General features: G+C 46.7%; 1 protein-coding gene across 2 annotated transcripts in view; it reads right to left on the bottom strand.

Moving 5' to 3' along the window:
- The window catches only part of PYGL (glycogen phosphorylase L), a 53,637-nt gene that overhangs the window by 25,298 nt on the left and 4,166 nt on the right, over nucleotides 1-24,173 (bottom strand). For both annotated transcript variants that reach the window (XM_060270675.2, XM_088674708.1), the window contains exons 3-9: nucleotides 18,063-18,164; nucleotides 14,639-14,717; nucleotides 13,801-13,904; nucleotides 10,795-10,926; nucleotides 8,608-8,719; nucleotides 7,733-7,815; nucleotides 2,746-2,889 (exon numbers count right to left, since the gene is read on the bottom strand). In XM_060270675.2, the coding sequence (XP_060126658.1) occupies nucleotides 2,746-2,889; nucleotides 7,733-7,815; nucleotides 8,608-8,719; nucleotides 10,795-10,926; nucleotides 13,801-13,904; nucleotides 14,639-14,717; nucleotides 18,063-18,164 (756 nt within the window). The remainder of the gene's footprint in view (nucleotides 1-2,745; nucleotides 2,890-7,732; nucleotides 7,816-8,607; nucleotides 8,720-10,794; nucleotides 10,927-13,800; nucleotides 13,905-14,638; nucleotides 14,718-18,062; nucleotides 18,165-24,173) is intronic.

Below are 24,173 nucleotides of genomic sequence, written 5' to 3'. Positions count from 1 at the left end.
AGAAGAAGAAGAAGAAGAAGAAGAAGAAGAAGAAGAAGAAGAGGAGGAGGAGTTTGGATTTGATATCCCGCTTTCTCACTACCCGAAGGAGTCTCAAAGCGGCTAACAATCTCCTTTCCCTTCCTCCCCCACAACAAACACTCTGTGAGGTGAGTGAGGCTGAGAGACTTCAGAGAAGTGTGACTAGCCCAAGGTCACCCAGCAGCTGCATGTGGAGGAGCGGAGACGCGAACCCGGTTCCCCAGATTACGAGTCTACCGCTCTTAACCACTACACCACACTGGCTCTCTGAAAGGTTCCCTGTGTAAAAGAAACAAGCAGAAGGTTCATGATGTTTGGGTTACTGCTTCAGAGAAGCCAAGGACAGCTGGTTTAAACTGGTTCTCTTATCTCAGGCATCCCCAAACCCGGCTCTCCAGATGTTTTGGGACTACAATTCCCATCATCCCTGACCACTGGTCCTGTTAGCTAGGGATGATGCGAGTTGTAGCCCCAAAACATCTGGAGGGCCAAGTTTGGGGGTGCCTGTCTTATCTCTTTATAAAAATAAGACCAGAAGGAGTCAGAGTTCCACTTTCTCTTTCTGCCTCTCTTTTCTGGTGTGCTGTTCTGTACATAGTATGCTATAGTGCTAAGATTTTAGACTTCTTATAAGTTATAGTAAGTTTAAGTTAAATCTGCTGCAACTGGATTTCTTATGGGAAAATGCCAATCCTAAATGTATTGGATTTGTGACCAGTATTGTATGCTCATTTGCTTTTCAGTAGCAGCACCGGCGGACAAAGGTGGGAGCGGGGGAAGTGGTCCGCTCTGGGTGCCATCCCAGGTGTGTGTGTGTGTGTGTGTGTGAAATCACGCCCCCCTGCCCCCCTGGAAGCTTGGCACTCACCGTGCACTCCCGGGACACTGGCCGCTTGCCAAGCATGCCCCGGGACGTGTGCTTCTCACTGTGCACCCCCCCCCGACATGCGTCACGCCCCCTGGGACACATGCCAGAGACGCCCCTGGGTGTTGGAACAGGTAGCTTTGCCACTGAGTAGCAGTAAAGCTCTGCTGGATGAAATACAATTGCCTCTGGTCTATTTTTGTTGGGGCTCCTGAAACGTGTTTACGTTTTTACTCTGCTAAATCAATCAATACTGAGTAGAATTCAATGACATATATTTGTCATCAGGAGAGAGATGGCCGTCTCCCTCTCCCTAGCTACTGGTGCGACGTTGTTAAAATGGTGTTTATGGAAGACAACAGGGCCGTTTTAAGCATGCCCGGCGCCCTGGCGCGCCAGATCCCTCTGGCGACCCCCCCGCCCAGTTTCCCAGCGCGGCGGGCAGGCGGGCTGCCGCGGGTGCAGCTGCGCTGCGCCACCCAGCCTGCCATAGGGCCGGCCCTGAGCCAGGGGGCGCTGCCCACCCCCTGTTGCGACGCCCCTGCGCGCGGCAGAGGCGGCCCCAGGCCCGCGCGCCTCCGGAGAGCGGCCTGAAGCCGCTGAACAGCGGAGGCGCGCCTGGGGCAGCCTCAGCCGCGCCTCTCAGCGGGCGCAGCGGCGCCCCTGGTGGCCTGGCACCCTGGCGCCCCGCATCATCGGGAGCCGGCCCTGGAAGACAATCTTACTCGGCTACGAGTGATCGCCAAAGAAAGATTGTTACGTGAGCTGTAACAAATGTGTGGATATTGTTACATGAGCCATTGGGGAGCTTTATGCTTGGTAAAAAAATTTAGGTGAGTTAATTGCTGATTCCTATTTAGCATTATGATGAAGTGACACCATACTTTTAAATGTACTGTGACTGTACTACTTTACTTAGACCGTTTCGTTTTCATGCGAGTCGCTTTCAGGGCAGATGCATATAATGAATTATGTAAATACGGCTGCAAACAAACCACCTATTTAAAGCACCTTAAAAGAACCTGGCTTCCCCCAAATGCAACCTGGGAACTGAGGTGTGCTAAGGGTGCTGGGAACTGTGGCTCTGTGAGAGGTAAACTACAGTTCCCAGGGATCTTGGGGGGAAACCAGGTGCTTTAAATTCCTGCATTGCAGGGGGGTTGAACTAGATGACCCCTGGGGTCCCTTCAGTCTCTACATTTCTATGTTGTGTACGCAGCCTGCATGACTACATCTTCCAGACCAGAGTTAAAATCCTTGCTAGATGTGTTCTGGGGCAGAATCCTGGCTCAACGTGGCCCCACAGCTGTGCATTTTTCACAACCAGATGACGGAGAGGCGTCCTATTGAATTTCACATCCTCACCGTTGCAAACTGGTCATGTTGTGCGGATGCCTGATGATCGTCTTCCAAAGCAACTACTCTATTCCGAACTTAAAAATAGAAAGCGCAATTCTGGGGGTCAGCAAAAGAGGTTCAAAGACTCTCTCAAGGCAAATCTAAAAAAAATGTAGTATAAACACTGACAACTGGGAAACACTGGCCTGCGAGAGCTCCAGTTGGAGAACAGCCTTTACCAAAGGTGTCACGGGCTTTGAAGACACTCGAACTCAGGACGGAAGGGAGAAACGTGCTAAGAGGAAGGCACGCTTGGCAAACCCTCACCGTGATCAACTCCTGCCCGGGAAACCTATGTCCCCACTGTGGAAGGATGTGTGGATCCAGAATTGGCCTCCACAGTCACTAACGGACTCATTGTTAAAACAGTGTTTATGGAAGACAATCTTATTCAGATCGCAGAAGAAGAAGAAGAATTTTGTGTGAAAGCCAACAACAAACACATGCAAACACAAAACTACCTGGTCTGGAAAGCAATCAAAAGCCGTCCGGACGCTTTCGGTGCTCCCAAATTTGGAGGCTTTGAACCGGCGGATGATGTCCTGCAGGGTGGCAGCCACCACAAAGTACTCTTGCTTCAAGCGCAGCTCCTTCCCTTCGAAGAACTGCAAAGATGGAGATGAAAGGTCCCATTGGGAACATTGATAAGACACACCACCAGGCAAGGGCAGGGGAATAAGAGTCCAGGCAAGGTGCTTGACTGTTGAACAGTGTGGCATGTCCTAGGGCAGCCTTTGCCTCAAGCTGGTCCCGCTTCCAGATGTTTGGGCTACAACTCCCATCACGGCTGGGGGGTAAAATAGGAGCAACTGTGAATTCTTTGGACGGGGCGGTTTTGGGGGAGGACTACAAATCACTGTGCGTATAAAACATACCTGCCAAGTTCCGGCCTGAGAAATAAGGGACTGGACCGGAAGTAGCAGACCGGAAGTAGCGCTGCCGCCATTTTGGAGCTGGGCGGAGCATGCTCAGAAGTGACTTTTGATGCTGCTCTGCCCTGTTCCAAAATGGCCGCCGCACCAGAAGTCGCGCTGCAGCCATTTTGGAACTGGGCAAAGCAGCATCAAAAGTCGCTTCTGAGCATGCTCCGCCCAGTTCCAAAATGGCCGCCGCGCCAGAATAAACCGGGGAAAAACAAAAAAATTTGTTTTTCCGGCTGGCGACAGCCGGGAAAACGGGGGTTTCCCAGGGAATATGGGAGACTTGGCAGCTATGGTATAAAAATGACTGTAGAAATGTTGGAAAAGACACCTTTCATTTCCCAAAGCACTTTAACCTTTACAATTCCGTGAATAATCTGAAGGGAATTTTGGGGATGGACGAGATATTTTATATTTGACTTCAGTTAGCAATGGTTTTTGTTTTCGCTTTTTTTAAAAAAAAACATTTTAAGTTTTTTTGTGTTTTTTGGTTAACTTTCTTTGTGTTAAATATGTATTCTGTAGCGGACCTCCTTTGCAATGTTTTATTTTGAAATCTTTAAGATAATATTTTAGTTTTCTGTTAATTTTGTTGCTTTGACTGCATACTCTACATCTGACTTTTCTTCAGAAATGTTTGATTCTGGATTGTTTTATTGATGTTTTAATATGCTGTAAACCGCTTTGAGATTTTTCTTTAAAATATAAAGCGGTATAGAAATGAAATTAAAAATAACAACAACAACAACAACAATAATAATAATATTTGAGATGGGCTGATTACCGAAATAAGTTTGGTGCGGAGAAGCTAAAGAAGGCTCCTTGGAATCAGAGGGCAACCAGAGTTAACCTTTACTAGTCAAGTGTTAAATCTGCATTGCCATGGCATTTGTAGAATTTAGCATCAAGGGGAGGGGATAACTAGAGCTGAAACAAACAGTTGTTGAAATGATGAACACAAACTTTATGAAGCAGGCTAGAATTTTTTAAAAAATCTAAAAATCTTCTGGGGAAATTAAATTAGGGACTGAGCAAAATTTTTGGGTTTCACATTTAAGCTGCCACTTCACTCCGTATCCTGACCCCCAAGGTGTGGAGTGCAATTTTGAAATGTGAGAGATTCGTTGAACTGAGGCAGGTTTAGTGTTTCGGCACTAGATAAGGCATTGCAGGGATCGAGCACAATCTAACAGCCAATGAATCGGTTTCAATTTTCAAACCTGGTTGCCTGATTTTAAAAAATATATATATTCTTTTTTTTAAGGAATGAATTGCTATCACCACAAGGTAAGCAATTGTGTGCCCCTGGTGAAAGCTGTCCAAAGAAATGAAATTTGGATTTCCAATCCCTAGAAATGTATACCACACCAATGGAAATTACCTTCTTTCAGATTCAACGCTCCCTACCCCAGCCAACCTCAACCTAAAAAAAATATTCCAAATTCATGGAGAACCTCTAGTGCCTTACAATGGTCATATTAACACAAAGATAGTGCATCCGTGGCAGATTTATTCTGCTTTATTAGTTAATCTGTGATACTTCTCCAATGCTACCACATTGGGGGCTATTATAGCAAAACTATGCAGTATCCCACCCCACCCCCCCAAACATTTGTGGCGTGAAAAGTTGGTGGATTTTAGCAAGTAGTTACAGGATATTACCAATGGGAAATGAAGCGGTTTGACCGTCCCAAATCATTGCCCTAAGAGCATTTGGATGTCTAAAGAAAAAAAAACTCGGTATTATTTCCAACAGATCCCCCCTCCCCCATTAACAGCAAAGAAGCTAGGCTAAGCAATGACACAGGTGTGAAAAAATCAAGACACAAAACGGAATTCTAGGCTCGTTCTCACGGAGGCAGTAAACTTGTGTTGGTGGCCCTATCATTTCAGATACTGTACTCCTCCATATAAACACACACACACACACACACCGTTCCATGTAGACAATGTCAGTGAGGGCAAGAATCCCTTTTCCTTGAGAGGCTAGTTTTCTAAAGGCAGGGACTTTTAAGGTGTGGAGGAGGATCCCTCCCCGCAACGCTCCCTCCACATTCAGGGGCATGATCTGGATGATAATACCGGGAATAATAATAATTTATTAATTTATTATTTGTACCCCGCCCATCTGGCTGGGTCTCCCCAGACACTCTGGATGGCTTCCAACAAAGATTAAAACTACATTAATAATAATAATAATAATAATAATAATAATAATAATAATAATAATAATATATTATTTATACCCCGCCCATCTGGCCGGGTTCCCCCAGCCACTCTGGGCGGCTTCCAACAAAACAGAAATTCTAAAATACAGAAATCCATCAAACATTAAAATACAGAGATCCATCAAACATTAAAAGCTTCCCTAAACAGGGCTGCCTTGAGATGCCTTCTAAAGGTCTGGTAATTGTTGTTCTCTTTGACCTCTAGTGGGAGGGCATTCCACAGGGTGGGAGCCACTACCGAAAAGGCCCTCTGCCTGGTTAAAATGTCACATATTTAAAAAACTTCCCTAAACAGGGCTGCCTTCAGATGTCATCTAAATGTCAAGTAGTTGTTTATTTCTTTGACATCTGATGGGACGGGCGTTCCACAGGGCGGGCGCCACCACCGAGAAGGCCCTCTGCCCGGTTCCCTGTAGCTTTGCTTCCCGCAATGAGGGAACCGCCAGAAGGCCCTCAGAGCTGGACCTCAGTGTCCAGGCAGAACGACGGGGGTGGAGACGCTCCTTCAGGTATACTGGACCGAGGCCGTGGATACAGGTTTGCCGCCTCAGTGAGAATTCAAGAGCAGGGAGAAGCACAGGAAATACGTCACAGGTGAAGGTTTAGCTGGTCAGGGAGAGATGTCAACGAATCTGCCACACCAAAGTTACAGGTCTACACAGAGCTCACCAGGCGTGCCAGCTGCGACAGCGAGGGTTGAACAAGATAATGTCAAATGCCTGAATGCTCAAGGTCTGAGAAAGCAACAGGAAAACATTCGCACATGAAGGCCCCCCCCCCTGCAACAACAACCCGACATCCTTCTGTTACAGCAAGCCAGTAACTATTTCCCAATAACTATTTGCTGCTTGAGAGTTTGAGTGTTTTGTTTCTAGTCCTCATGGTGACATCTCAGAGGAACAGAAGCCAGGAGGGGAAGGGACCCCTCACCTTGTTCATTAATCTCGGGTAGGGGGTTAGGCCTACGCCCAAGTCCTTAAGAATGTAAAAGCTGGAGGGAGCTATTAAATGTTCCACATACTTGGGTGCACATGTAACCCTCAACAATGGTTTGTCGTTACGTAAGCTGAGCCTTGAGATGCACCCCTGGGGAGCCCTGGCTTCTGCAAATATGGCAAGTGACCAATTCACACGCCGTTGGCCATCACATCTGACCCGAGAGACTGTCGCTCAGGTGGTCCCTCCAAAACCGGGTCTGCCAACACATGCTTTGCAATCCTGGTTTGGTGGGATTGCACAAACCACAGTTTGATGCAGCAGCAACTTGTGGTTTATGTGATACTAGTGTAATTCAGCCCGTTCAATAAACGGGCGCTAGAACATCCCGGGGTTCGGAGAAGCGCTTCTCCAACCCCTGGGACCTGTCCTTGCTGTCGGCTGCTTTCTCCTCCTTCGTTCCTCCCCCCCAGCCGCCGACAGTAAGGAGACATCCAGGGGTGCGGAGAAGCGCTTGCACAGCGCTTCTCCGACCCCTGAGACCTGTCCTTGCTGTTGGCGGCTGGGGGACAGGAACGAAGGAGGAGAAAGGGCTGCTTTCTCCTCCTTCCTTCCTCTCCCCCAGCTGCCGACAGCAAGGACAGGTCCCGGGGGTTCGGAGAAGCGCTGACGCGCACACGCGCACACTCCCCCCCGCCACCAACGCTTAGTCCGGCCGGGAGCGGCGGTTGGCGGCCGCAGGGAAACGGTAGGTGGGGGGGAGCGTGTGTGTGTGTCCGTGGGGCACATGCGCAGTAGCGCGGACACAGGGAATCTGGACGCAGAGACACTTGCACTTTATTATATAGGATTCGTGTAAGGCAACCTTCTCCAATCCGGTGCCCTCCAGATGTTGCAGATCACAATGCCCACCAGTCCCAAAACATCTGGAGAGCACCAGGTTGGAGAAGACCAATTCAAGCCCAAAGCACAATCGGGAACAAGAGACAGGTGATGCCTTAATGAAGATCTGTTCCTGTCTGCAGCTAAAGACACAGGGAATTAAATTGCAGCTTTTGCGGGAGAGGTGAGTTTTGGAGGTAGGGCACCGAGAGCTGCTCTTGCAGAACACTCCAGATGAACATATTTTAAAGCCTGCTTGAGGCAGACTCACAGCCAAGAACTTCGTGACAAGGCCCATTCCCAGATCTTTTATAAGGACGCTTCATGCATCCAGAGTTATGAGCCTGCAAGGCGGCTCAAATCAATTCCTTGTTTGGTTCTGAATGGCTGACACTCTCCTCCCTCCCTCCCTCCCTCCCACCCAAGCAACCCCCTCACACATCTCCAAGAGGAAGGCTGCATTTCTGCACCCAGAGACTTACGTTATCATTTGGGTAGAGGACGCGGGAAATGTTCTCGGCCACGTTTCTGTCCAGCACAGCCTGAATGTAATCGCCAACGTTAACTAGAAAAAGAGAAAAGGTTTGGGGAGTTAAAAAAACAAGCTGCCAACTTCAGAGATACATGGTCTGGCAGGGAGGGTGCAGTCTCAGCTTCCTTCTTGTTCCCCTCCCATCTACCCACGTCAAGTTTCTAGTCCTTTTTATAACAGTGACAATTTTCTTGGAAGCGTTTGGCGGCTAAAACCTCAGGCGGTTGAAAGGAGGACAAAATGTTACAGAGAAATTTAACAGTAGCCCAACAGTTGGTCAGAGATGTGGCCGGTGCTGGGGTGGGGAGCAAGGAGGAGGCTGATGAGAACTTTTCGTGCTGCTATCTGACAACAGCTAGGCAGAGCTATCTGACAACAGCTAGGCAGACAGTGGAAAAGGAAAGAAAACAAGGTGGCTATTTCCAGGCACTCTGTGGCCACAGCCAAAAGAGAGGCAACTCATCCCTTTCTCAACATCCGAGCTCCATCAGTGAGATCAACAGCTGGCCATTCCCCAAGTTGCTGAGGCTCGTTTGACAACAACAGGAAACTGAGTCTTTAGTTCCAACAGCCCTGTGGAACTCTCTGCCACTAGAACTTCAGCAGGTGCCTTCTGTGCCACCTTTTAAACGCCTGCTGGAAACCTTTCCAGACCTGAGCAGGATATATCTATCCTCCTACAACAGCTAGTTGGTTTCTGATTTTCACTTCTTGTGGATGCTTTGTGTATTACATGGTTTTGCGTATAATTGTTGTATACGGCTTTGGTATTTTTAAAGAAAAACAGTATATAAATATTCTTGCAAACAGAACGAAAACGCTTACAGTCGCGGAGGTTGAAATCGTTGGGGGCCCGAGCCGACCACAATCTCATGGTGTTGACCGTGTTGTTCATGTAGCCAGGAATCGGGGTGTCGTAGGGCAAAGCCAGGACCACCTGGGGAGAGAAAAGGCCCAGTGGCAGCAACTGTGTTGCATGGTGCTCTCCCAGGAAGGGGCTGGCCAAGGGACCCCCCACCACCACCACTGCCCCCATCCTTTCAGACACAGGTGCTCCTTCATATCTTGCAGGGAAGCCAGATTCTGTAGGTGACCCCAACAAAGGCCATCTAATTGATCAAATGAGCCATTTTCTCATTTTTCCAGTTTTAATTTTTTTTAAGATGGGTTTTTTAAAACCCACCGGCATTTTTGTATGAATTTCTCCCTACACACAACACTTTTGCAATGTGTTTCCTCCTAATATAATGTGTGTTTGTGTGCTACTTTCACTGAGCTATGCAAGCTTTCGGACACATTATCTGGTGAAACAGTGGCACTGCAAAATTCAGTGCAAATTTTGAATGAAAATCAGATTACAGTGGTACCTTGGTTCTCAAACTTACCGTATTTTTCCGTGTACAGTGGTACCTCTACTTACGAATTTAATGCGTTCCGAAACGCACATTTGTAAGTCGAAAAAATTTGTAAGTCGAATCCCATAGGAATGCATTGGGAGAAAAAATTCGTAAGTCGAAGCAACCCTATCTAAAAATTCGTAAGTAGAAAAAATCCTATCTAAACTGCATCCAAGATGGCGGACGGAGCTCCGTTCGTAAGTAGAAACATTCGTAAGTAGAGTTATTCGTAAGTAGAGGTACCACTGTATAAGACTAAGTTTTTTCAATAAAAAAAATTAGGTTTGAAATTGGGGCTTGTCTTATACATGGGTAGTGCTGAGGGGTGTTTTCTTAATTTGGAGTCCCCAAAAATAGGGGGCTTCTTGTACGTGGGGGCATCTTATGCATGAAAAAATATGGTAATCTGTTCTGGATGTCCGTTCCAAAACCAAAGCGTTCCAAAACCAAGGCATGCTTTCCCCATAGAAAGTAATGCAAAATGGGATTAATCCATTCTAGACTTTTAAAAACAACCCCTATAACAACAATTTAATCTGAATTTTACTATCTAACGAGACTATTGATCCATAAAATGAAAGCAATAATCAAGGTACTGTCTTAAAAAAGAAATAAGACGGTATTGTAGATAATAATAAAAAAATTATTATTTTTTCCTTACCGGCACTGATGATAGCCATTGTTTGGATGGAGGGCTTTTATCCATTTCCGCAGTCACACAATCAATCAATCAGTAGCTGAACGGCCACAAAAACGAATTCACCAAAAAAGCCTCAAAAACGAAACGCAAAATAGCAAAAACAAAAGCGCCAAACTGAATCTGTTCCGGAAGTCCATTTGACTTCTGAAATGTTCGAAAACCCAGGCGCAGCTTCTGATTGGGGCAGGCACCCCAGAAACAATAGCCAACAGTCGCACCAGGCGTCTGAAAAACGTTTGAAAACTGGAACACTAACTTCCAGGTTTTCGGCGTTTGGGAATCAAGGCATTTGAGAACCAAGGTACCCCTGTATTGGTTCAAGAAGTGCAAATCAGGTTGTTTCCCATTAAAACGGAAATGGAATCCAATCTTGTTTGGTTTCTGATAATTGGTTCTCATGGGAAACTTACAGATTCTTGCTTCACACAATTAACTCAAGGCAGTGTCAATTTACTCTTGGCAGAAAGCCAAGGTCTGCCTGGCCTGGCAACAACTCTCTCATTGGTTAATGACCAGCACTGAACTCTGTTATCTAGGAATGCTAGCACAGTTGTTTCTTGTTGGGTGTTAGGAGTAGGAGTGCTGCGTATGGTTGGAGAGAGAGAAAGGATTTATTTTGCTTTGCTTTGTATGCAGAAACTCTGCTGGTTTTATTTTCTTTTAATAAATCCTGTAAAAAGTTATTCTGCGTCTATCCGACTAGTCATTTCCACCTCAACTGTGCAGGAAAACTCTGCTACGTTTGGGCTAAAGCCACTAGAGCTATGCCTGACACTTCAAAATTCTAAGAAATCTATCTCCCTTTCCTACTGGGTGAGGCATATAAGACCACCCAGTAACCTTCTTGGCTATGGGGAGTTGAACTTCCTCCCCCCCCCACAAGCAAGACCATGGGGGTGCCCCCTCTCCCAATACCTGAGTGTCGATCCATCTCACACCGGTCTGCGTGTGTTCCACTCTTCCATAAAAATGAATGGGAAGCATGTATTCTGGGCGGGCTTTCTCCCAGGGGTTCCCGTGTCTTAGCCAATCGTCAGCTTCCTCTACCTAGAAAGAGAAAACTGTCAGGATGGGCAAGGAGGAACCAGACAATACTATGTCAGGATCAGTGTCATTCACAGAAATGACAATACAGTACAGAGGAACAGTTATGCACGGAAACACATATGGAACAGACTCCTTTATAGTTAGTGTTATATGGCCTCTAAATCCACTGTTTGGTTAAGCTTGAAGTTTAAAAAAATGTTTGCACACCATTGTTTTGGGTTCCTCCTCCCTCCTGCGTGTGGTGAGTGAGGACCCTGTTGCAACAGTTTAATAAAGACCAGGCTTACTAGCTGCTTTGCTTCTCAATATTCTCTGGTTGGCTTCTGTTATTTTCTCCTGCCGATAGGGAACCCACTTAAGGACTCTATATGGGCTCTTGGGCACCCCATAAGGGAAAAGGAGTCGTTTTTTCTTATAACAATGTCATTGCGGAAGAACCTGGCGCTCTCTCCTCCTGCTGGCCAGAGCTGAAGTCATCTAAGGCTTCCCCTGAACCCTGTTATGCCCACGCTCAGGGCGCCAAAATCCTGCCAAGAAAAGTTGGCTCAAATCGCAGAACTTGTGGAACTTCCCAGCATGTGAAAAGGCAGAAACTTACACCTAAAGGAAGAATACCGGAACTCTTTCCTCTGCCCTGGGCCCAATGAGAGCTGATTACCCTTGAGCGTGTTTGGAGGTTATGCAATGGGCCCCTCTCTCCTCTCTGCCCCCCCCCCTTTGAGACCTAGCCCAGGGAAGTCGCTCTTATCAATGCAAGGCAAATTAGCCTATCCACATCTAGTCTGTGATCTCTTCCCTGGGCTCCAGTTATCGGTTTGCCAGATTATTCTCTGTTAATCATTGGCCCAGCCTACTCCCTGGAAGCCTTTGAAAGAAATAGGAGGGCCCCCCACAACTATTTACCAAAGAACGAACACACACACACACACAGACACACACAGAAAGGAGGGCCCCCCACAACTATTTACCAAAGAACACACACACACACACAGCAATTCTGGGCTGCATCAATAGGAGCATAGCATCTAGATCTAGGGAAGTAATAGTACCACTGTAACCAAAATGGTCAAAGGCCTGGAAACGATGCCTTATGAGGAACGGCTTAGGGAGCTGCGCATGTTTAGCAATGGATTCAAACTACAAGAAAGAAGATTCCACCTAAGCATTAGGAAGAACTTCCTGACAGTAAGAGCTGTTCGGCAGTGGAATTTGCTACCAAGGAGTGTGGTGGAGTCTCTTTCTTTGGAGGTCTTTAAGCAGAGGCTTGACAGGCATATGTCAGGAATGCTTTGATGGTGTTTCCTGCTTGGCAGGGGGTTGGACTGGATGGCCCTTGTGGTCTCTTCCAACTCTATGATTCTATGATTCTAAGAGTTCACAGCCTAAAAAGGATGATAAAGAGTTGGGGAGGTTTCAGGAAAGAGAAACCAAAGTTATCAAGGGAATAGAGAGCTTCCCCTGTGAGGAAAGGTTTCAGCATTTGGGACTTTTTGTTTTAGAAAAGAGACAATTAAAAGGCGACGTGATAGAAGCTGATGAAATTATGCAGGGGAACACTGGAAGATTCAGGGCAGATAAAAGTCCTTCATGCAGCACATACCCTGCTTCTCCTATTTTAAGACGTAGTCATAAAATAAGCCATAGCAGGATTTTTAAGCATTCAAGGAATATAAGCCATACCCCAAAAATAAGACATAGTGATAGGCGCAGCAGCAATGCCAGCCGCGGCAGGAGGAGGAGGAAAAAAATAAGACAGCCCCTGAAAATAAGCCATGGTGTGTTTTTTTGAGGAAAAATAAATATAAGGCGGTGTCTTATTTTTTGAGAACAGCTCTTTCCTGACAGTAAGAGCTGTTCGACAGTGGAATTTGCTGCCAAGAAGTGTGGTAGAGTCTCCTTCTTTGGAGGTCTTTAAGCAGAGGATTGACAGGCATATGTCAAGAATGCTTTGATGGTGTTTCCTGCTTGGCAGGGGGTTGGACTGGATGGCCCTTGTGGTCTCTTCCAATTCTATGATTCTATGATTCAAGAGTAGTCACAACAACAACCCTGACAGGTAGTTAAACTATGGAACTCACTGCCACAGAAGAAAGTGATGGCCATCAACTTGAATAGCTTTAAGAGAGGATTAGATGAATTCACGGAGGAGGAGAGGTCTGTTGGTGGCTATTAGCCGCAATGGCGAGGCTCTGCCTCCACCGTCAGAGGCGGTAAATGTCTCTGAGCAGCAGCCGCTGGAAACTGCAGGAGGAGAGAGGCCTCTTGTGCTTGAATCCTGCTTGCAGGTTTCCCCACAGGCATCTGGTTGGCCACTGTGAGAACAGGAGGCTGGACTAGATGGGCCACTGGTCTGATCCAGCAGCCGCCTCTTCTGCTCTTAAAATATCAAATGGCTTCGGAATCCTTCAAAATAAATAAACCTGCTGCCCTCCACTTCTTTTGGACTGGATAGCTCAGCTGGTTAGACTGAGAACGCCAAGGTTGCAGGTTCGATGCCCGTAAGGTACAGCTGCAATTTCCTGTGTTGCTGGGGGTTGGATTGGATGACCCTCAGGGTCCCTTCCAACTCTTACGATTCTACAACTCAGCCATATTGGCTAAGACTGACAGGAGCCATAATCCAAAACTTCTGGAATGTGCCGGGCTGGGGAAGGCTCATGCGCACCCATGCCCACTTCTGCGCAAAGATCATGAATGCATTTCGCCACAATGCAAGCTAGGAAGCTTGTGAGTAAACTCCGAGATACATACGCACAATAAAATATATTGTGCACTTCCTTCACCTGTAGCAATGTAGGCTGCCTTCTCTTGCACAACACAGTGGTATAAACTGTGCCGTGCTTCACACCATACACATTTAGCTTTCGAGGTTACCTGCCATCCGTCTCTGATCTTCTGGTTGAATATACCATACTCATAGCGTATCCCATAACCGTAGGCTGCGAGCCCAAGGGTGGCCATTGAATCGAGGAAGCAGGCTGTGGAAGGAGAGTCAGGGTTGGGCTCAGTTCCACCCACAAAAAGGTAAAGGTAAAGGACCCCTGGACAGGTAAGTCCAGTCAAAGGTGACTGTGGCGCTCATCGCCGCTTTCAGGCCAAGGGAGCTGGCGTTTGTCCACAGACAGCTTTCCGGGTCATGTGGCCAGCAGGACTAAACATTCCTGCATAGGAGGGGGTTGGGCTAGATCAGGCGTCGGCAACCTTTTCTGCCTGTAGGCCGGAGGATTCCCATGGACTATCGTACGTGGGCCGGGCATGGGCTCCACAGGAGCAGAAGTGATTTCCGGTGCCATGCTACCCATGTCCCAAACACCAGAAATGGCTTCTGCGCATGTCCGCGGCTGCGCAGAAGCCATTTCTGGCGCTGCGGACATTTTGGAAATGGGCAGCGCAGCACCAGAAATTGCTTCTGTGTATGTCTGCAGCTGCGCAGAAGCGATTTCCGGTGCTGGCTGCCCATTTCCAAAATATACGCAGTGCCAGAAATCGCTTCTACGGCTGCGCAGACGCGATTTCCGGCGCCGCTCGGCAAGTCCCCACACCGCACCGGTTTACCACAGCATGTGGGGGACTTGCCGAGCGGGCAGCTCAGTTCACGGGCGGCCCGTGGGCCAGATAAGTGGCCTCCATGGGCCGGAGGTTGCCGATGCCTTGGCTAGATGACCGTTGGGGGTCCCTTCCAATTCTACAACTTCTATGGCTCCTCACTTACCTGCAAGTCTGCCAAGACCTCCATTGCCCAGGCCGGCATCTTCTTCAATCTCCTCCAGCTCTTCAATGTCCAGCCCCAGCTAAAGAGCCATATAGACATATTTGTTTATTTCAGTTATACAGTCGTACCTCTGCTTATGTATTAGGGTGGGTCATAAAAAACTTTTTTTGGAAAATGTTTCCTCCCTTGATCTTATATCAGGCGTATGGTATAAACATAGTCAAATTTCAAATTTGGGACAAATCGGTTAATATTTAGACCCTGCTCCTACAGATTGAAATTTTGCCTCACTACGAGTGATGAAAACATAGGAATTTGCCACTTTTATTCTCAGTATGTTAAATTGTGAACTAATAAACATAAATTTTAGATTTTATGTAGAGCAATAATAGTTGCATACTATTATTTTCTGCAATATTTATTTATTTAAGATAAAACATGTTGATAATTTACATGAAAAACCAATGGTTTTGAACAAATTATATTGAACAATTAAGCAAACGGTGTACTAAACAAGTAAACATAAACATTAAAGAATAAAACACCACTCATATTATGTGTTGCGTCAAAACATCACATTATACTTAATTAGATAGAAATTGTACTAAATGCTTACATTTTGTGTAATTAATAAAATTATCAATCTGTAGGAGCAGGGTCTAAATATTAACCGATTTGTCCCAAATTTGAAATTTGACTATGTTTATACCATACGCCTGATATAAGATCAAGGGAGGAAACATTTTCCAAAAAAAGTTTTTTATGACCCACCCTATTATGTATCCCTCTGGATATATAAACCTCGGGATGCGAACACGGCAAACCTGGAAGTATTTTCCCAGGTTTCGCCGTGCGCATGCGCAGAAGCGGTCCTACGGTGGCGAATTCCTCGGGATGCGGCCGGACCTCCGGAACGGATCCCGTTCGCAACCGGAGATTCCACATTTTACTCCGAGGTGCTCAAGGCAGCGTACATGGCTTCCCCCATCTCATTTAATCCCAACAGCAACCCTGCGAGGCAGGTCAGGCTGAGAGGCAGTGATTGCCCCAAGGTCACCCACTGAGCTTCATCCCCAAGTGGGGGATTTGAACCCTGGTCTCCCAGGTCCCAGTCCAAAACTCTAACCACTAAACCACGCTGGCTCTGTGCAAAACGCTCTCAAGAGTTGTGCTTGCAGTGTAAGTGAAACCCCACACAAGTACACACCGCCCTACAAAAATGGGAACGGAAGGCGGCCAGACTGTCAAAATCTGCCGTTTTTGCAGCATGCAGGCTGAGGCCTGTTACACAACACAACTGCACAATTTGTTCTGGGAGGGTGCAAGTGATTTAGGCACCGTTTAGATCAGCCGTGGGCCATTAAAGGAAAAAAATCTAACGGCAAAGAGGAGGCAACTTAGCCTCTGGGAAATTCAGCCAAGTTTCCCCACCTAATGTTTGTAAGTTTTCAGAGTCTTGTACTACCTACAAGCTGTTGCTTCCAGGATTAGTTTAATTTTTGAAAGGTGGGGAAGATTCACTTCTGTGTGTGCACACAAGGGGGGAAACATTGTGTGAACTGGTGTTCAGAAGGCAGATCCAACTTGCCAGCGGATTTGCAAAACCAGGAGCTTCTAGGAAGAGGCTCAAAATGACTCGACTCCATCCCGTGACCAGATAGATCCATAAGGTGATAAATTTATTTCACTTCTTAATGGTTTCAAAATACTGGTTTTCCTATCGATTCCGACCTGGGAACGAGCACCAATTTTAGAAGCTTACATCTGCGCCAGCCCATGTTAAAGGGGGAGGCGATGCCACTCCTCGGGAAGGCCTGACATTTGAGACGCAACTTTCGTCCGCCAGAAAAATCTGTGTGGGGATTTGAACCCTGGTCTCCCAAGTCCGGCACCCTTTCCGCTCCGAGGCTGGAGCGTCCAAGCTACCCGCTTTCCGGAATTGCTTCCCACACTGGCTCATTTTGTGCTACTGCTGACTTCAAGCAGGGTCCACACATTTAAAGCAGATTAATACCACTTCGAACAGCTGTGGCTTCTCCCACCTGGGAACTGTAGTTTGCTAAGGGTGCCAAGCGTTGTCAAGAGACCCCTTTATTCCCCTTCTCACAGAGCTCAGAGTGGTTTAACAATCCCTCCTCCCAGGGAACTGTAGCTCTGGGAAGGGAACAGAGGCCTCTTAACAAATCTCAGCACCCTCAACAAACTACAACTCCCAGGAATCTGCGGGGGAAAGACAAACGCCAATAACATTCATTCCACACATTTAAAGGGGTACGATACCATTTTAAATAATCATGGCTTCTCCCAAAGAATCCCGGGAACTGTAGTTTGTTAAGGGTACTGAGAGTTATTAGGTGGGCCTTCTTGGTGGTGGCGCCCGCCCTGTGGAACGCCCTCCCGTCAGATGTCAAGGAAATAAACAACTATCTGACTTTTAGAAGACATCTGAAGGCAGCTCTGTACAGTATAGGGAATTTTTTAATGTCTGATGTTATACAGTGGTACCTCTACTTGCGAATAACTCTACTTACGAATGTTTCTACTTACGAATGGAGCTCCGTCCGCCATTTTGGATGCGGTTTAGATAGGATTTTTTCTACTTACGAATTTTTAGATAGGGTTGCTTCTACTTACGAATTTTTTCTCCCAATGCATTCCTATGGGATTCGACTTACAATTTTTTTCGACTTACGAATGTGCATTCAGAACGCATTAAATTCGTAAGTAGAGGTACCACTGTACTGCGTTTTATTTTGTTAGAAGCTGCCCAGAGTGGCTGGGGCAACCCAGTCAGAGCGGCTTCTAATAATAATAATAATAATAATAATAAGCTCTGTGAGGGGAATAAAGTAGTAGTAGTTGTTGTTATTGTTATAACAACAACAACTTTATTTCCCTCACAGAGCTATTATTTATTATTATTATTATTATTATTATTATTATTATTATTATTATTATTAAATTCCCCTCACAGAGCTACACTTCTCAAGGCCTCCTAACAATTGACCACCCCTAAACTACAACTCCCAGGATTCTATGGCAGAAGACAGTTCGGTCAGATTCACGCGATACATGATACCATTTTAAACAGTCATGGCTTCTGCCAAAGAATCCTGGGAGGTGTAGTTTGTTATGGGTGCTAAAAGTCATTAGGAGACCCCCTTTTATGCCCCTCACAGAGCTCCAATTCTCAGAGTGGTTTAACAAAACCTTCCTGGGGAACTCTAGAAATTGTAGCTCTGCAAGGGGAAGTGGGGCACCCAAAGAACTCTCACACTCCTTTAACCAACTTCAGATTACCCAGAATTCTTTGGCAGAAGCCATGACCATTTGAAGCGGTACCAGAAAATAAGGTAAGAGCCTGCTGGATCAGGCCAATGGCCCATTCAGTCCAACATCCTGGTTCCCACCCCCCACCCCTTACCTGATAAATTGCTTCATCGCAGGCGTTTTGCAATCCCAGGTTTATCATGGTGTTCTGCAGAGTCCGGCCCATGTAGAACTCCAAGGAAAGGTAGTAAACTCTCTGGAAAGGAAGAAGACATGGTCATTGCAACTTGCCAGGATTGGAGACGCTGGGGTTTGAACCCAGTGGCCGCCTCTGCATGCAAGGCAGGATCAGAGTCCTTCCCTTTAGGAAGTGATCCTGAACATGCTCTCTTGATTTATCCAGTTTTCAACAAACTACGGGGATTGTATTATAAAGGGAAAGAGAAGGAAAGAGCCGGCAAACCTAGACGAGCCACAAGGATCAATTCGACGCAATTCATTCTCTGCCAGACACATGCTTCGCATTCCAGGAACATTTCCCCCACCAAACCTACTCCATTCCATCACGGTTTGTACACCGGTGAGCAAACAGTCTCGTTGCCCAACACCCAGCAACCGTCTCCAGAGCCAAATGGCCGGGTTAGGATCGTACCGTTAGGAGTTTGGCCCCAGCCCGATGGGTGCAAACGACGGTCAGCCACCCTTAACAAAATAAAGATGACTGAAGCCTTAAGAAAATGACAGCTCTCCTTTCAAAAACAAACAAAACCAGAAGCCTTTCTGTTAGGCATTATGGCCACTGAAATCCAAAAAGAAACTTTAGAACCATCTTTATGTTTGCAACCACGGCAGCCAGAATTCTGGTAGCCAAAAATGGGAAAGGTGACTTAATTCCTACAAAGCTTGAGCGGCAGATGGAGAGGACAGAATACCTGGAACTGGCGAAAATGACTGGGAGAATAAGAGGAAACTCAAATCAGAAAGGGAGCAAAGAATGGACAATATTGAAAGAATATTTAAAACAATATTGTGAAAATGCAAATCTCCTGACAGGTATAGATTGAATCTTGAATATTAAAAAACCCATAAATGTAAAAAATAATAATCTTAGAATAATAGAATCATAGAGTTGGAAGAGACCACAAGGGCCATCCAGTCCAACCCCCTGCCAAGCAGGAAACACCATCAAAGCATTCTTGACATATGCCTGTCAAGCCTCTGCTTAAAGACCTCCAAAGAAGGAGACTCCACCACACTCCTTGGTAGCAAATTCCACTGCCGAACAGCTCTTACTGTCAGGAAGTTCTTCCTAATGTTTAGGTGGAATCTTCTTATTTGTAGTTTGAATCCATTGCTCCGTGTCCGTTTCTCTGGAGCAGCAGAAAACAATCTTTCTCCCTCCTCCATATGACATCCTTTCATATATTTGAACATGGCTATCATATCACCCCTTAACCTTCTCTTCTCCAGGCTAAACATACCCAGCTCCCTAAGCCGTTCCTCATAAGGCATCGTTTCCAGGCCTTTGACCATTTTGGTTGCCCTCTTCTGGACACGTTCCAGCTTGTCAGTATCCTTCTTGAACTGTGGTGCCCAGAACTGGACACAGTACTCCAGGTGAGGTCTGACCAGAGCAGAATACAGTGGTACTATTACTTCCCTTGATCTAGATGCTATACTCCTATTGATGCAGCCCAGAATTGCATTGGCTTTTTTAGCTGCTGCATCACACTGCTGACTCATGTCAAGTTTGTGTTCTACCAAGACTCCTAGATCCTTTTCACATGTACTGCTCTCAAGCCAGGTGTCACCCATCCTGTATTTGTGCCTTTCATTTTTTTTGCCCAAGTGTAGTACCTTACATTTCTCCTTGTTAAAATTCATCTTGTTTGCTTTGGCCCAGTTGTCTAATCTGTTGATTTTAATTTTAATCTTGAAATGTAATAGATATAACAGGAAGTACGTATAGGTTAAGATTATTTAGACAGCACAACGAGGTGATTCAGAAGTCAAAAATATGTGATGTTACATGACGAGTAGTCAATGTTTAGTTGTCATTGTGGTATTGTTTTTGTCTGTTTGTGTTGTATGTTTTGCAATAAACATAATAATTTTAAAAGGGGGGGGGAGGAGAAAATGACAGCTCTCGGAGACAGAGGTCGGGGATCAATCCAGGGTCAGCTCTGCCATTTGATGGAGGGAAGGCCGTTGCAGGTGACATGCCTCGAGACATGCAGGTTCCGTAGGAGACCTGGATGCTGTGGTTTTATCTGGTATGAACCCTCTTTGTGTACAGTAGCCACAAAAAGGCACACATAAATAAACCTGCCTTGATGCAAGTAGTTTTTCTGCCTGCCATAGGAGTGCTTTATTTCCTCTGCTTGGATAGTCATAAATGGAACAAATCTTAGAAGGCACCCTATGCCTAAACCCTGTGTAACACCCACCGCTCAGAAAATTTGGGAGAGAGCCCACACAAATCACTGAGATTCAAGTCAGGAGGAGACATATCCAGTGCTAAAATAAAGCCTCTTAAAATTCCTAGGCTTATCCCTGCCTCTGATCGTCACTTCTCCAACGCTTATCAGGTGGTTTGGGGCAATTTCCATTATTCTGTTTTATTTGGTTTTGTCATCTATGAGGAGCATTTGCATGAGAAACATACCTGCCAAGTTCCTGCCGGAAAAATAAGGGATCGGCAAACCGGAAGTAGCGCTGCCGCCATTTTGGAACTGGGCGGAGCATGCTCAGAAGCAACTTTTGATGCTGCTCTGCCCAGTTCCAAAATGGCCACCGCGCCAGAAGTCGCGCTGCAGCCATTTTGGAACTGGGCGGAGCAGCATCAAAAGTCGCTTCTGAGCATGCTCCTCCCAGTTCCAAAATGGCCGTCGCGCCAGAAATCGCTTCTGCGCATGTCCAGAGACTCCAGACATGCGCAGACGGAGCCTCCCCTGGCCAGTAAGTAAACTGGGGGAAAAACAAAAAAACCCGTTTTTCCAGCTGGGAATGGCTGGGGGGAAAACGGGGGTTTCCCGGGGAATACGGGAGACTTGGCAGCTATGATGAGAAAGCAGGTCCAAAATCAAAGAAGTTAGCTGTGCATGCTTTTAAGAGGATTTCTACTCCTGCAAGAGTTTGGGACTCATCAGGACAGCTCTGCTCCCAGTTCCCAGAGTGACCAACCCCTCTGCTGTAAAGGTATAGGTAAAGGTAAAGGTAAAGGACCCCTGGAGAGTAAAGTCCAGTCAAAGGCGACTATGGGGTTGTGGCGCTCATCTCGCTTTCAGGCCGAGCGAGCTGGCGTTTGTCCACAGACAGCTTTCCGGGTCATGTGGCTAAACTGTTTCTGGCGCAATGGGACACCGTGATGGAAACCAGAGCACATGGAAATGCCGTTTACCTTCCCGCTGCAGCGGTCCCTAAACCTACAAGGAAATGTGTCCAGAAGAGGGCAACCAAAATGGTCAAAGGCCTGGAAACGATGCCTTATGAGGAACAGATTAGGGAGCTGGGTATGTTTAGCCTGGAGAAGAGAAGGTTAAGGGGTGATATGATAACCATGTTCAAATATATGAAAGGATGTCATATGGAGGAGGGAGAAAGATTGTTTTCTGCTGCTCCAGAGAAGCGGACACGGAGCAATGGATTCAAACTACAAGAAAGAAGAAGATTCCACCTAAACATTAGGAAGAACTTCCTGACAGTAAGAGCTGTTCGGCAGTGGAATTTGCTACCAAGGAGTGTGGTGGAGTCTCCTTCTTTGGAGGTCTTTAAGCAGAGGCTTGACAGGCATATGTCAAGAATGCTTTGATGGTGTTTCCTGCTTGGCAGGGGGTTGGACTGGATGGCCCTTGTGGTCTCTTCCAACTCTATGATTCTATGAAATAGCACCCACCCCTATATGAGGGAGTCCGTTCCACTGGCAAATTGCTCTTGCCATCAGAAAGGTCAGAAATTTCTTTCTTGCGATTTGAATCTGTCGGTTCGGGTCCCACCCTCTGGAGCAGCAGAAAGCAAGCTTGCTCCATCTTGCACACCCTGACGCCAGCTCCTGGTGTGAGCTATAAATGCTACCTCTGGGTCCCATCTGATGAGGAAAGACAGGACTTTTCTAAACTTAAAATTAGAGGCAGGGTGGGTGGAAGGTGGCTCTGAAAGTCTCTAGGACGAAGCACCGAATCAAAGATGGGATCTGGAGAAAGGGCAGATTAGGAGCAAAGCTCTCTCAGCAGAGAGCCTGTCCACCTCACTTCAGAAAGGGCTTCCGACTGATGTCACAAATGGGATTATTCCTTAATCTACCAGGCTAAAGCTCTACATTAAAGGCCGTTAACAGTCAAAAACCTGACTGAAGAGATGGTTAAGTCAATCCAATTCGAGGAGGGCAACCAGCTATTTCACGCTTGATTTAGATCCGCCTTTCAACCTATCGCTTTTCAGGATGGGCAATGACAAGGTCTCTTCCCAGCCCTCTTAAGAAAGGTATCTTTCAAAGCTGGAGAAGTCAGGGATTGAACCCAAGACCTTCTGTGTGCAAGGCATGGATTCTGCTAATAAACTAGGCTCGGTCGGATCTCACCACCATGAAATCCGCAAGTTGGGAGGGAGAAGAAATTCAATTCCGTTTTCATTTTTTTGTGCTTTTTTGGGCATAGCATTTTCATTAAGGCTTTGTCATAATGCGATACCGTGGAAAAAAGAATTGTAGAGTTGGAAGGTACCCTGAGGATCATCTAGTCCAGGCATGTCCAACTCCCAAGGGACTGTGATCTACTCCCAGTATAAAAAACTGGCAGTGATCTACCCATTGGAGGGAGGAGGAGTGTGTGTGCTTGGGGTGGGTGGATTGCCCAGAGTTGTTGAGCTTTTGGGTGGGAAGGATTGCACAGAGAGTTTTTTTAGCTCTCCCTCCGAAACCCCCGTACACGATAAGGATCCCGCGATCTGCCAGGATCAGCTGGGGATCTACCTGATCTAGTCCAACCCCCTGCAATGCAGGACTATGCAGCTGCCCCTTACAGGGATCGAACCTGCAACCTTAGCATTATGAGCACCGTGCTCTAACCAACTGAGCTATCTGGGCGAAAAAGGAAAACAAAGCAAAACTAAACAAAGCAAAAGCAAAGGGACGGAGGGAGGGATAACAATAGAGTGAACAGAGAAATAAATAAAGAAGACTTCTGCAATTCTGTTTGCAATTTAAAGAGAAACCACTTAATTTGCAATTCTTGAACCAATAAGCAAAAGCCTGCTGGGTCAGGCCAGTGGCCCATCTAGTCCAACATCCTATTCTGACGGTGGCCAAGCAGATGCTCCCATGGGAAACCAGCAAGGCTCCTGGGATTCCCAGCACCTGGGATTCAGACACATTGCTGCCTCCAAGCCTCCGACTTAAACACAGCCACCCTTCGGAATCCACATTTTGTGAGGCAGCCCTCCAACCAGCACCCTCAAATATGGAGGCATTAGCAAAAAGTGTGCGTAAAAATGCATTTATTAGTGAAAACTCGCAGGAAAGGTGAGTGATAAGAGGCCTGGGTCAAGGACTCAAGTTACCTGCCTAAGAGACTGTCAGTGTCCTAGGAGAGAGAGAGAGAGAGAGAGAGAGAGAGAGAGAGAGAGAGAGAGAGAGAGAGAGAGAGACCAGGGTGCTGAAGACATTCTCACTTATTTGTGTTAAGAGACATTACACAAGGTACATGTTGCACAACGCCGTGTGTGTGTCACGTGTGCATATATAGCCAGGTCCCCAAAAGCAACAGGAGAGCCTTGCAGGGCACCTGAGCTGCTGCTGCTGCTTTTTGTCCTGCCACACACACTGCCAAGCAGAACACCCTGATCTCGGACCTCACCCTTGCTGGAACACTGGAGCTGGATTCACCTGAGAACACTGCATTTCCCCCTTGAGGAGTGGGGACATGCAAGGGCATGTGGCTCCCGCAATTCAACCAAGGATGGCCTGTCTGTTTTTCCAAGGACCACACCTAACGCTGCCCAGCGAGAGTCTCCAAGAAGCAGTCAGAGGGTGATTTACACTCCTGCATGGACCCACCACTGATTTATTATTGCTGTTATCACCACGCCAAAGCGATTTCCATGTAGGATCATTTAAAGAAGTTAGGTCCTGGAACTCCTGGTTTTTCAGCATGGGAACTTTGCCCCTGCTTATTTCAAAAATAAGGGACCCAGGTGGCGCTGTGGTTAAACCACTGAGCCTAGGGCTTGCTGATCAGAAGGTCGGCGGTTCAAATCCCTGTGACGGGGT

Source organism: Zootoca vivipara, chromosome 1 (genome assembly GCF_965207765.1).
Source record: "Zootoca vivipara chromosome 1, rZooViv2.hap1.1, whole genome shotgun sequence".
NCBI lineage: Eukaryota > Metazoa > Chordata > Lepidosauria > Squamata > Lacertidae > Zootoca > Zootoca vivipara.
Note: the sequence above shows the minus strand (reverse complement) of the source record. Positions and strands in the feature narration are given on the sequence as shown.